Source organism: Thamnophis elegans, chromosome 3 (genome assembly GCF_009769535.1).
Source record: "Thamnophis elegans isolate rThaEle1 chromosome 3, rThaEle1.pri, whole genome shotgun sequence".
Classification (NCBI taxonomy): domain Eukaryota; kingdom Metazoa; phylum Chordata; class Lepidosauria; order Squamata; family Colubridae; genus Thamnophis; species Thamnophis elegans.
The window spans coordinates 30,369,163-30,382,959 of NC_045543.1; the positions used below are offsets into that span (position 1 = coordinate 30,369,163).

Sequence of the window (13,797 nt, forward strand, 5' to 3'; positions counted from 1 at the left end):
GTAAAATTATATTATGATGCAGTGGCATTATCTGCAATTAGTGACTGGACCCATTTAACCAATGATAGAATATTGAATATCGAGGGACATGATTTGGTATATGGTTGGCATGCTTATTTGTTATTTAACAAAAAATTGGATAAGAATTTTAAAAATCATCTTTTAAGAAATGCTTTATTGCGGGTCTGGAAAAAATATCAATACAAACTAAACGATAAGTTGCCCATGTGGGCAATTCCTAGACATGCAATTCAAAATATGAATATAGAACAAAAACACGATAGAACCACTTACAGACAACTTCTTACTTCAGAAAGGGGGGTGTTACAATTAAAATCTTTAGAGGTACTTAAAGAGGAGAAGGTAGTTCAAACGTGGTTTCAGTATGGCTAATTGCAGGCTAGGTGGAAAATAGATAAAAAAACTGGCTTTGTAAAAGCTGAGGATAATTTGTTTAAACAAATAAGAGATCAAAGCTTAATGCATATAAAGAGGATATATAATGTACTAATACAGATGGATTCCGAAACGGAACTGATTAAAGACTGTATGATAAAATGGGCTCAGATAATTGAGGAACCAATAATGCTGGACACATGGGAAAGAATATGGGTAAGAAATGTGAAATTTACACAAGCACAAAATCTGAGAGAAAATTTTTATAAGATGTTTTATAGATGGCATTTAGATCCCAAAAAGCTTGCTTCTATGTATCCGAATGTACAGCCTAAATGTTGGAGATGTGGTTCTCTTGACGCTACATATTTTCATACATGGTGGACATGTTGTAAGGTTAAGGCATTTTGGATAAAAATATGGTGGATCCTGCAAAATATCTTCAAAAGAAGGATAAAATTCACCCCTCAGTTTTACTAGGTATATGTACTGACTTTACAGCGGTAGAGATTAACTTGGTTCTGTACTTAATAACGGCAGCAAGACTGTTGGTGGAGCAATACTGGAAGAAGAAAGACGTGCCTACAACTCAAGAATGGACTTTGAAAGTTATAAACTTAGCCGAAATGGCAAAAATTTCAGCATATCTTAAAGAACATTCAAACGGGAGATATAAACGAGACTGGAAAAAATGGATTGATTATACACAAAGCAAATATGGGACTAAGAAACTCCAGATAGCCTATGCTTAAGATTAGCAATAACTTAAACTGTTTAAAGTTTGGGTAACAGTAAGAAGCTGAGTTCAACGTAGAGATCTTATCGACCTTTTTTTTTTCTGCTTTGTTTTAAGACATTTTAGACTGTGTTTGCTAAAAGGTTATACCGTGTATGGGCTCTGGGAAGTTGGGGGGAGGGAAGGGAGGTGGGGTTCTAGGGGGAGGGGGGAGGGGGGAAATATAATATGTGTTAGATCTTAAAGCACATGATTGCACTTGTATACTGTGGCTTTTTAATGTTAGTGTAAAAATAGGACAAGCTGAACATATTGGTAGACAATAGAGGTACACCGAAGGGAGGAGTAGAGCAAAAGAAGAAGGAGGGGTGGAGAGGGTGGGAGAGAGGATTGGAGGCAGGAGGAGAAGGAAGGGAGGGAATGTATTGGGAGAGAGGAGTGATAGAGGGGGAGGGGAAGTAGGAAGTAGAGGGGTATGTTGGAAGGAAGAATGAAAGTTGGAGGGGGGTGAAAGAGGGTGTATGGTGGGTCAAGGTGGTATATTGGGTTTGTATTTTGGGGGGTATTGTCTATAAAAGCGAGGGCTGTGTTTATTATTCAATGTTATATGCCCCGGTTATGCACAGTATACATGTGATTGTATGGAATGAAATGGAAATGGAAATAAACGTATTTTCAAACCAAAAAATAAAAAATGTTTGATAAAAAAATTATCTTCTAGCATCAAACATTTGCACATTTAATTTACCCAGTCTTCCACTATTACTATATCACAAGGTTCTTCACAAGCACAAGCTTGTCCACAATCACATCAATCGTAACAACATTCAGTGATATAGTTACAATTACAGAACCCACACATCTTGTAGAGTGTGAAATTCCACAGCTTTTTTAAGGACCTTCAGATGGAATAACGTAGGCCTTTCACTCAGGCCAGGAAAACCAAAAAGCTGCTATTCTTTTAATCAGAAAAAACACAAACAAAATGCATTCATACCACAATGACCATATCAGTTTCTGGTAATTTTTATTCTCAGCAGGTCTTCTCCAGGAACCACTTTCCACTCCCTTTGTTCATCCACTGGTACTTTCACTCAGCTTTAATGAATCCACCCAATCACCAGGCTGGAACTCATGGACAGCACATTTGAGAAGTGGGGTTTGAGCTAGCAATCGTTTGTTCCTGAGGTAAGACAAAGAAGATAGCCAAAGTATTCAATTCTTTACAAACATCTCCTTAGTTTCATATTGTGAAATCTCCCCCATTCTGCCCACCTATGACAATCCAAACATCATTTCATAAGGTGAAATACCAGTATCCCTTTATGGGGGGGGGGTTCGAATTTTGAGCAAGGCCAAGGGTAAACATTTGGTCCATGGCATAGACTCATTTGCATTCCATGGAACATGGCATTCCCACTGAATTCCCACTGCTTCCATGATTGATTGAAGCACTTTTACAGTAAAATGAGACATTTAGTCACTATCTACAGCTTCTGTTATTCCATATCTAGTCATTAACTGTTCCAATATAATTTTGGTGACTTTTGCTACAGGGACCCTCGTGGCTAGATAAGCTTCAACCATCCAGTCAAGTGATCCACTCTCACCAATAAATATTTAGGTATCCCCACTTGAGGTAATGCAGTAAAATTAACTTGAATGCATTGAAATGGTCTCATACTAAACGTCTCCATCCCCTTTCTTTATGTTGTGGAACTTATTTATTAAATCTTTTATGCACCATACATTTGTCATATATTTGTTTAGCTACTGTATACAATCCATAGCATAGTGTCAGGTTTTAAAATAAATCTAGGGAAAACAAAAATACTAGCTATAAATATGAATACTAAACAAAAGGAAGAACTAGGAAGAATGATAGGATGTGAAACAGTTAAGAAGGTCAAATATTTAGGAGTTAATATTTCAACCTCAAATGGGAAATTATATAAGTATAATTATGAACCACTTTGGCATAGTATACAGACAGAGATTAAAAAATGGGACAAGTTACAGTTATCTTTGCCGGGAAGAATAGCAGCAGTGAAAATGAATATTTTACCTAAATTTTTATTTCTTTGCCAAATGCTACCTATACTTAAAAAAGATGTGAACCTGCTAGAATGGCAGAAGGGTATTAATAAATTTGTATGGGCAGGAAAGAAGCTGAGAGTAAAGCTAAAAATAATGCAAGATGTGCCTGAGAGGGGAGGTTTGAAATTACTCAACCTAAAATTATATTATGATGCAGTAGCATTATCTGTAATTAGTGATTGGATTGATTTAACTAATGATAGGATACTTAATATCGAGGGGTATGATCTGGTATATGGCTGGCATGCTTACCTGTTATAAAACAAAAAAGTGGACAAAAATTTTAAAAGTCATATTTTAAGGAATGCTTTACTGCGGGTTTGGAAAAAATATCAATATAAATTAAATGATAAGATACCCATGTGGGAAATTCCTAGACATGCAATAGAAAATAGCACAAAAACAGGATATAATTACTTACAGACAGCTTCTTACCCTAGAAAGGGGTGTATTACAACTAAAATCCTTAGATGTATTAAAAGAGGAAAAGGTAATTCAAACATGGTTCCAGTATGGACAGCTACAGGCCAGGTGAAAAACAGATCAAAAAATTGCTTTCATGCAAATCGAGGATAATTTATTTAAACAAATAAGAGATCAAAGTTTAATGCATATAAAGAGGATATACAATGTATTAATACAGATGGATTCCGAAACAGAATTAGTTAAAGACTGTATGATAAAGTGGGCTCAAAATATTGAGGAACCAATAATGTTGGATACATGGGAAAGAATTTGGGTAAGAAATGTAAAATTTACACAAGCCCAAAACCTGAGAGAAAATTTTTATAAGATGTTTTATAGATGGCATTTGGATCCTAAAAAGTTGGCTTTTATGTATCCGAATTTACAACCCAAATGCTGGAGATGTGGCTCTTTCGATGCTACATATTTTCATATATGGTGGACTTGCCAAAAGGTTAAGGCATTTTGGATAAAAATATGGTGGATTATGCAAAATGTTCTTTAAAAAAGGATAAAGTTTATTCCACAGTTATTTTTGTTAGGTACAATTACTGACTGTACAGCTGTAGAGATTAATTTGATTTTGCACTTAATAACTGCAGCAAGACTGTTGGTATATATCAGGTTTGATGAGACGTGTTAGATTTTAATGTAATTTGACTCCACATGTATACTGTCTTCTCTTATATTTTCATTATTATTATTATTATTATTATTGTTGTTGTTGTTGTTGTTGTTGTTGTACAATTGTATCACAGCGGCCAGTTGTTTCGCCGGATTTGGCATTGGTTACTAGTCGGGCCCCACCCAGGGGCCTAGGACGTCGTAACGTATTTTCGTAATATGCGTGCAGATCCAAGCAGTGCGGCTTTTTGCATTTAACTGATGGTGATTTTGTCAATTTTTAACTGTTTTAAATGTAATTCCAGTGCTTTTGGAATAGCACCCAGTGTGCCAATTACCACTGGAATTACCACTGCTGGTTTGTGCCATAGTCGTTGAATTTCGATTTTTAAGTCCTGGTATCTTGCGATTTTTTCATGTTCCTTCTCGGCGACCCTGCTATCACCTGGTATTGCGATGTCTTTGATTGTGACCTTATTTTTCTCAACCAGTGTGATGTCTGGTGTATTATGCGCCAGTATTTTGTCGGTTTGTATACGGAAATCCCACAAGATCTTGACCATCTGATTTTCGGTGACTTTTTCAGGCTGATGTTCCCACCAGTTTGTTGCTGTTTTAATATTATAATTTTTGCACAAATTCCAATGGATCATTTGTGCTACTGAATTGTGCCGCAATTTATAATCAGTCTGCGCGATTTTTTTACAGCAGCTGAGTATGTGATCAACAGTTTCATCAGCTTCTTTGCAAAGTCTGCAATTGGCATCATCAGAGGATTTTTCAATTTTGGCCTTAATGGCATTTGTGCGGATAGCTTGTTCTTGCGCAGCCAGGATTAGTGACTCTGTTTCTTTCTTTAATGTACCTGTTTTTAACCATAACCAAGTTTGTTCACTGTCCACTTTATCTTTTATTTTTTCCAGAAATTGACCATGCAGTGCTTTGTTCTGCCAACTCTCCATTCTTGATTTTATCACATCTTTTCTGTATTCTTGTTTTGTCTGTTGGGCCTTCAGTAGATTTTTGTTCTTTACTTCGATTAATAGATGTTCTTGGGTGTCTTTTAAATAATCAGCCAGTGCATGTTTTTCTTCTTCAACTGTTTGCTTCACTTGTAATAATCCTCTGCCACCTGATTTTCGGGGCAGATATAGTCTATCAGTATCACCACGTGGATGTAAACTGTAGTGCATTGTCATTAGTTTCCTGGTTTTTCGGTCCAAAAGGTCCAAATCAGCTTGTGTCCAGTTAACTATGCCAGCTGTGTATCTTATAACTGGTATTGCCCAGGTATTTATGGCCTTGATTGTATTTCCACCATTCAATTTAGATTTCAAAATTTTCCTAACTCTGTTGGTGTACTCTCGCCTGACAATAGTTTTTACTTCTCCATGCTTGATGTTATCCAACTGCAGAATGCCTAAGTATTTGTAGGCTTCATTTTCTTTGCATTTAATTAGTTGGCCATTGGGCATTTCAATTCCCTCAGATGCAGTGATTTTGCCCCTTTTTATGGATACAGTGGCGCATTTTTCCATGCCAAACTGCATTGAAATATCGGTGCTGAATACTCGGACTGTATTTGTCAATGATTGGATTTCTATTTCTGACTTGCCATAGAGTTTCAAATCATCCATATATAGTAAATGCGAAATTTTTTCAGCTTTTTTGGACTGCAGAATGCCTAAGTATTTGTAGGCTTCACTGGCTGCCAGCAGTTCGGCAGATCAAATCTCACCAGGTTCATTTTCTCCTACACATACGTTGATGTTCACGGAGAAGGCATGGGCTTGGAAGTTCCTTTGTAAACACAAACTCCCATAGTGGATTGTATTGAAAGCCAAACAGGAAGTCAGGCTGGTTGGAATGGCCTTGGGCAGCTTCCAGTGGTCAGATTCCCCTCCCATCAGTTAAAACAAGTGGAGGTGGGAGCGAAAAAGTGACTTTCTGTTGGAAGGGCTTGTGAGCAGAGGGAGACATGCTGCGAGTCAATTTTACATCTACAAGGGTTTTCCTGGGGGCAAGGTACATTTCAGATGGGCATTGTTCCTCTGATAGTGACCCCACAGGAATACCAGGCTCCTGATATCGTTTGATGCACACGGAGGCTGACCCTATAATTTCTACACCAACTGCTATGGGGCCAACGATGGGGAGATGGCTCATCCCCAGTCTTTTAAGTGCATCATACAGATCGCCAAGTAGCTGGGCTTTTGCCATTTTAGTTCCCCATCTACCTCCCTTGTCAAAGACTATCATAGTTCTGGTCTTTTCCCAAAGATCTGACTCAACTGAAACAGCATGATAAGGTGAAGGTCCAGCAGACAAACACAACCAGTATTTTTGACCCAGGGCAGGGTCAGACTGATTAAGCTTTGACCTAACTCCAGCACTCTTAACATATAGTTCTCTTTTCTCAATTGTTGCAGGGGCCCATTTTTCCTATGCTTTGCCCTTTTTCTTACAGGGTTTGTCAGATAGTTGACTTTAGGTGTTGGTATTGGCTTACGGTTCCGTCCCCAAGCATAAATAATGCGCTGTTGACGGGAGCGGACCTGTTCCACATCCTGTAACTTGATTCCACCCTGTTCCCCGGGATTTTTGACATCCCTGGATCTTTCTTCAAGAGCAAGGGGGGTTGCTCGGGTATTTTCGCAACATTGGGAACTACTATTCAAGATGTCATCACTTAGCAAGCCCATTGTCAATAACAGCCAGAGCTACAAAAGTCTCATAATTGTACCTCACACAAAACTTCTCCTAACACAATTCTTTTAGCCTAAGGAAACAAATGGCCCTAAAAGAAAAATTCAGTAATAATGATACAAAGCACTTTTTTATAATTTCCAGCTGTTCTTCCCTATATTTTATGTGTCTATACATTATTGCTATACAGCTGTTACGCAACATATGAAACCTGAACAATAGATAGTTTGGTCCAGGGATTAAGACACCAGCCCAAAAAACAGGAGATTGGGAATTCAGGTTGCACTTTAGCAATGAAATCCAGCTGGGTGACTTTGGGCTAATCACCAGGAGACTGTGAGTTCTAGCTGGCGTAACTTTGGCCAGTCTCCCTTCTTAACCCAAAGAGCTTTGGGAAAATAAGGGTAGGATAACTTCCTTGAGTTATTTGTAAAAATAATAAAGGTGGAATTCCAATAAAATAAATGTAATGAATATAATGTAATATGTAATCAGGTTGTCAGATTTTGACTTTCTGTCAAAGTAAAGCTATTTAAAAGCTGAGAAAATAGCTGATTATGAGTTTTTTCTGTCAGATCAGGATAACACAGCACAGGTCTTGTAAGGCATGGGAGGGGTCGTAAGCCCAAGAGCAGGAATCAGGTCCAGATCATCTTTAGATGTTCCTGAAGGCGGCTGGAAGGTAAATCTCTGGAGGAGGTTGGTAAAGAAAAGGAAGAGCTCCATTTTGGCAAGATCCTCACCAGCACATACTCTCTGACCTGGAAGAAAGCATCGATGGCAAAAAGGTGGGGTATTTTTTTTTTAGCTTCTTAAATTATTTTACCTGGCTTTCCATAGTTGCATTGCCTCAAAGAATAATTATAATCTTAAAGAAATAATGAATCTTCCTAACTATTCTGTTGCACTGAAACTCTTTCCAGGGCAGCTTTTCACATACAAAGAGTGATGTTACCTGCAGAAAATGGTAATATTTTAAAAAAATTATATGGCTTTCCAAAGTTGCATTGCCTCAAAGGAATGCCGTATTTTTCGGAGTATAAGACGCTCTGAAGTAAAACACGCACCTAGTTTGGGGGAGTAAAATAAGGGGGGGGGATCTGCCTCTGACAGTATCCAAATTTTAAAAGAGTACTGCGAAAGACAGGTGCAAAACACTTATTACATTGAACTAAGCCAGACTTTTTGAAATAAAATAAAATCACAATCTCACGCACACTAATCCAGAATGTATTATTGCTATTTTGGTTTATAGATATATGATTTGCACGCTGTTAGGTGTGTGGGCCACTACCTTAGTCTGACTCCCCCCTTGTAGCCAGCAGCTCCAATCACCAGCCTCAGGAAAGTTCAAATGAAATGGAGTTAAAAGGCCACTACCTTAGTCCTCTTTGTCTCTTTGACTCCCTCCTTGTAGCCAGCATTTCAGACTATACTTGTACAGATGCTGTTAAAATTGATGTGGCTTTCTGGAAGTATACATTATTCTCTGCTATTTAAAAGAAGATACAATAGCACTGGGCCTCTTCAGATCAAGCATTTATTTTAAAAAGCTTCTTCATTTTGTTAAGTTGTCTAGAACAATAATAAAGCAGTCTTTATAAAATAAGTCTAATAATTTGAACATTTTAAAGGCATTTATAATTATTGACTTACCTCCTTGCAGCAAACAGCCTGTATTAGTTTACCCTAATTAGAAGAAAAAAAATCTGCCTCTGCCTCCCAGCAATTTGCCTCATTCTAGCAAACAGCAAGTTTTACTTTCAATTTCATTTTAAGCACTGGGCTCCCAATCATCAGCTGCTGCAGGGATTTCCATAGCCTTTTCCAGCCTCTGCAAGCCCCATTTTCTCCTTTTGCTGCAAGGAGATAAATTACTGGGAGCCAGAGGCCAAAGGGTGGGGGGGGGGGCTACATTCAGTGTATAAGACACAACCACATTTTCACCCTCTTTTAGGTGGGAAAAGTGTGTTTTATACGACGAAAAATCAGGTAATTATAATCTTAAAACAATATATCTTCCTAACTATTCTGTTGCACTGAAACTCTTTCCAACTTTTCACATATACAGAGTGATGTTACCTGCAGAGAAAGCCATGAACGCATCCCTCTTCACAAATTTTCCTTCAGAGTCAAGAAAATGCTCAGGATAGAATTCATGAGGTTTCTCCCACTGGGATTCATCATGGAGCACAGAGGTCAGCAATGGAATGATGTACATGCCCTAAACATTGAAATTATAATTGTGAAATTATATAAAGAGCCTCTGTTTTGCTGCTTGCTTTTCGGATGCCATTGAAACGGGGAGGGGGGCATGGTAAATGGGTGAGTGAAGTATTCTGTGCAGGAGAGACTGTAATAAGGGAGTTGTTCTCACCATCTACCGCGCATGTGGCAGAGAAGGGTTGCTGCCAAGGCCAACTGTCCGGCATACCAACCTGATGATAATTTTTGAAGTTGTCTCCCACATGACACCTATGGGGTGTTTGGATTGGACTATGGGATGGGGTTACCAAGGGGAGGGGGTTGGGTCACATATCGATATCTATGATTACGCGGGCTTTTGCCTCAGATCTTGCTTTGCCTAGCTACTATCTATTCATGACCAGTAAAAGTACTCTTAATTCTGCAAAATGGAGTTGAGTGGTTTCTTTCTTGGTTACTGAGCAAAGCAGCCCCGACAGTATTTTCCATTTAACACATTATTGTAGAAATTATTACAATGAAATTTATGCCATTGTTTTAAAGGTAAAACAATTGACAACATTATTATAGTCTAAAATAAAAATAACATCCTGAAAAAGACATCCATTTGAATAACCAAAAGTACCCAATAACGACAGTAATTTGTTCCATCTTGCTAAGTCTTTTGTAACATCATCCCATATTTTAACATATTTTCTAAAACAACATGCAATTCATACTGGTCAGTGTGACCCCTAGATATTTAATCTTAGTCTCTTTTTTTAATCCTTTTTTCCATTTTATTGTGAACATCTTTCTCTTCATTTGATTAATTTTAAAACCAGCTAATATGCCCTAATGCTTCAGTTTCTTCATTAGATGTTCTATACTATTCTGGTATTTCTGTGCTATCAAAACTAGTAATATGTGCTTTCTGGCATGTATAAATAGATTTAATCCCTCCAAGAGAATTATCCCGAAAGGCCATATCTTCCACAACTCTGAAGATAAAATCCCAGTTCAAATTATTAAAGGCTTTCTCAGCATCCAAAAGGATCACAGCTACTTGTTTCTTATTTGGTATTAGGCATACTCCGTTATATCCAAACAGTTCTTATATTGTCCCTTAGGTGTCCTCTATGTACGAATCCACATATATCATCTATATAAATAAAAATATAATGGTTGTTTGTTCAAAATCGCTAATCTCCTAAAATTCTTCACCGATTGCTTTGAAATTTTGATACAACGTTGCATTTGAATACGCTAATGTTTTTATATATGTATATTATATAGATGTCACACTTGTGACAGGTAAAAACATGATTTTTTAAAAAAACATGCTTTTTTGAAAACCAGCACGATCTGGTGGACGTAAAAGCAACAAACACTATATTAAAAATTTCATGATTCCATTTCAATGTGTCCGATTGCATTGTTATATTGAATTTTGTTATATTGAATATATTGAAGAGCCGAGGTGGCGCAGTGGTTGGGGTGCACTACTGCAGGCCACTTCAGCTGACTGTTATCTGCAGTTCAGAGGTTCAAATCTCACCAGCTCAAGGTTGACTCAGCCTTCCATCCTTCCGAGGTGGGTGAAATGAGGACCCAGACTGTGGGGGCAATATGCTGACTCTGTAAACCGCTTAGAGAGGGCTGAAAGCCCTATGAAGCGGTATATAAGTCTAACTGCTATTGCTATTGCTCATTTTCATAGATTTTGATTTATTTTCATTTTGATTTAATTATTTTGTATGACATTGCATTGGAATTGAGCTGTGTCATTTACCATAGTGTTCATTTAGTGAGTATAATATATTCAGAACAGTTCGACCTCTCTCCAGCTTTGTCCCAACGGTCCCTTTATATGTGTGGCTGGGCTGCGGCTGCACTCTTTCCCCTTTCTGCCCCTCCTCTGACGAGCTTTGGCTATTTCCGCCATGGGGAGCTGAAGCCCTTCAGCCTCCCCCTCCCCTCTTTCCCCTCCCTTCCTGCTGGGCCTTTGCTGTCTGCTGTGGGGCGCCACCTACGCCATCCCTCAGCTGCCTCCCCCCGCCCTTAAGCTGGCCTACCCTCGGCCAGCCCAGTGGAACTCCAGAGGAGGCGGAGGCGGAGCATCTCCTCAGCCTGGCCAGCCATGAACACTCTCCACCCCCCTCACAGTGAGCCAGCTAGCCCTCACCAAGGCGACTCCGATGGGGCAGTGGCGGCGGTGTAAGCCTGAGGTGCAGCGGGGCTGGGGCGGCCCCTGGGTGCCCCGTGAGGTGGCACACTGAGGACTTCTCCTCCTCCGAGATCCTGGAAGTCTCACTCTCCTGGGCCACCAACTTGGGGAGCCTGAGCGCAGCTCCTCCGAGGAGATGTTCAACAAGTTCCACGAGGCCGACAGCCCTGGCGCCATCTCCACCAACCAGACTCGCCCAGCTCAGCAGCCCCGAGTCCTGACCAACAGCAGCACCCACCTGCCGCCCCACTATGCCCAGACTGGGCCACAACAACACATGGCCGGGTACAGTTAGTCATGAATAAAATACTATAAGATCTGAAGTTAAATCTTGTGCTTCCTTTGGTAATAAGGCAAATTCATCAAATTCTTTAATAGCAATAAAAATTCATCTTCAAAACATAAATTGTGATATAAAGACGATAGTCCTTTTAGCCCTGGTGCCTTGACTTTTTAAATTTTCTTTATAGCTTCCAATATTTGGAAGATTATTATTATGGGACTGTTCATTATTTGTTTCTGAGCTTATGTGAGTTTTTGTAAATCCTATTTCTTCAGGTATTCATCAACATTTGCCAATAACCTTTCACGTAAGAATAAATAAAATCATGAAAGCATTTCTTTATGTTGTTATATCTATCAATGTTGTATTGTCACCCTCTATCCTTAATATAGTTTTCTTTCTGCTTTCTTTTTATAAGCCAACAGTTTTCCTGACTTTTTAGAAAACTCAAAATTTTTCTGCTTCACATATTTTAATTTAGTTTCTATATCTCTAACAGCTAACATAGATAGTTGTTATAAAAACTTAATTTTATGTAAAATACCAGTAGTGGAGTCTGTTGGGGTTTTCTGTAATTCATCCTTTTAACATTTTTCTTCTAATCTACGGTGCATTTTTTCGTGTGAATTGTAGTGAACAAAATACCCTCAGCTATAACCTTGCTGTTGTAACAGTCTTTACCTCCATATTTTTATCCAAAAACTCCATTTCATTTTTTATGGTACTCCCCAATCCATTTTTTGAAGTATTGCTTCAATTAGTCTCCATCTTAAAAAAATGCTTTTGTTTTAACTGTTGAATTAATTGGATTCCAGTCAAAAAAGGTATTTGGTAAAATGCCCAACTAATCTCTCTTATTGGCCCTTTGAAATCCATATGAGATTTCACATACTAGTTCAAAAAAGTTTAAGAAAAAAACAAGGAAATAGATTATCATCTGCATTCAGGGTTCTTCAGGATTTAAAACTGCATATTACTTACAGGGAATCCTTGACTTAAAATCGGTCACTTAGCAACAAGTTGCACTTATAAGAGACCCTGAAACACAATAGATTTGAAGTTCCAATGTCCTGGGCTTCCCATCTAGTATGGTCACGTAGCTACCGTGTTTCCCCGAAAATATGACAGGGTCTTATTTTCTTTTTACCTACAAAATATGGCTTGGGCTTTATTATGGGGGGAGGGTTTATTGTTTTGGGGTCGCCGGGCAGCTGCTCTCTTGCGAGCTGGCTCCCAAAGAGCCAGGCACAGCCTCATGGGTGAATGGCTGTGTTGCGCTGTCACAGCAGCGCAACACAACAGCCATGAAGCGAGTATGCTCACGAGCAGCCACCCGGCAAACCCTCTTTGCAGCCAGGAGCAGCGCCATTCACTGACCTACAGGTATCACCAAGCCGCATGAGTGCCTGTTCGCCACCGCCTGGCTCCCGTGGATTGATGCCTTCCAAATGCTAGTGAATGGCACTCTGCATGGCTGGAGAGGGGGGTTGTGTGAGTGGCTGTTCCACTCTCACTCACCTACCTCCCAGACTCACCATGCATGGCCCAGCTCTCATTACGAAGCCAGGGCACCTACGCCGCCATCCCAGCCTGGCTTTTTCTGTGGCTTCCAACCTGTGACTTGCGGCAGTGGCCACTCTGGGCGCACGCTCTATGGTTGTGGGCCAGCTGCCTGCAGAGTGTATAACCATAGAGCGTGTGCCCAGGGTGGCACTGCTGAAAGATTCGGGTTGGAAGCCATGGAAAAAGCCAGGCTGGGATGGTGGCGGCGGCGGAGGTGCCCTAACTCTGTAATGAGAGCTGGGCCACGCATCGTGAGTCTGGGAGGTGGGTGAGTGACAGCGGAACAGCCGCTCATGCAACCCCCCTCTCCAGCCATGCAAAGCGCCATTCACTGGCATTTGGAAGGCACCAAGCCACGGGAGCCGGGCGGTGGTGATCAGGCACTCACACGGCTTGGCGATACCCCTAGGTCAGTGAATGGTGTTGTGCCTGGCTGCAAAGGGGGTTTGCCGGTTGGCTGCTCATGAGCATGGTCGCTGTTATGTTGCACTGCTGCAACAGTGCAACACAGCCATT

At 39.9% G+C, this 13,797-nt stretch overlaps 1 protein-coding gene across 1 annotated transcript in view; it reads right to left on the reverse strand.

The window, feature by feature from the left end:
* Positions 1 to 7,600: 7,600 nt before the first annotated feature.
* The window catches only part of LOC116505681 (cytochrome P450 2K6-like), a 31,577-nt gene continuing 25,380 nt past the window's right edge, over positions 7,601 to 13,797 (reverse strand). The window contains exons 9-10 of the mRNA XM_032213030.1: positions 9,107 to 9,248; positions 7,601 to 7,785 (exon numbers count right to left, since the gene is read on the reverse strand). Coding sequence (XP_032068921.1) covers positions 7,601 to 7,785; positions 9,107 to 9,248 — 327 coding nt within the window. The remainder of the gene's footprint in view (positions 7,786 to 9,106; positions 9,249 to 13,797) is intronic.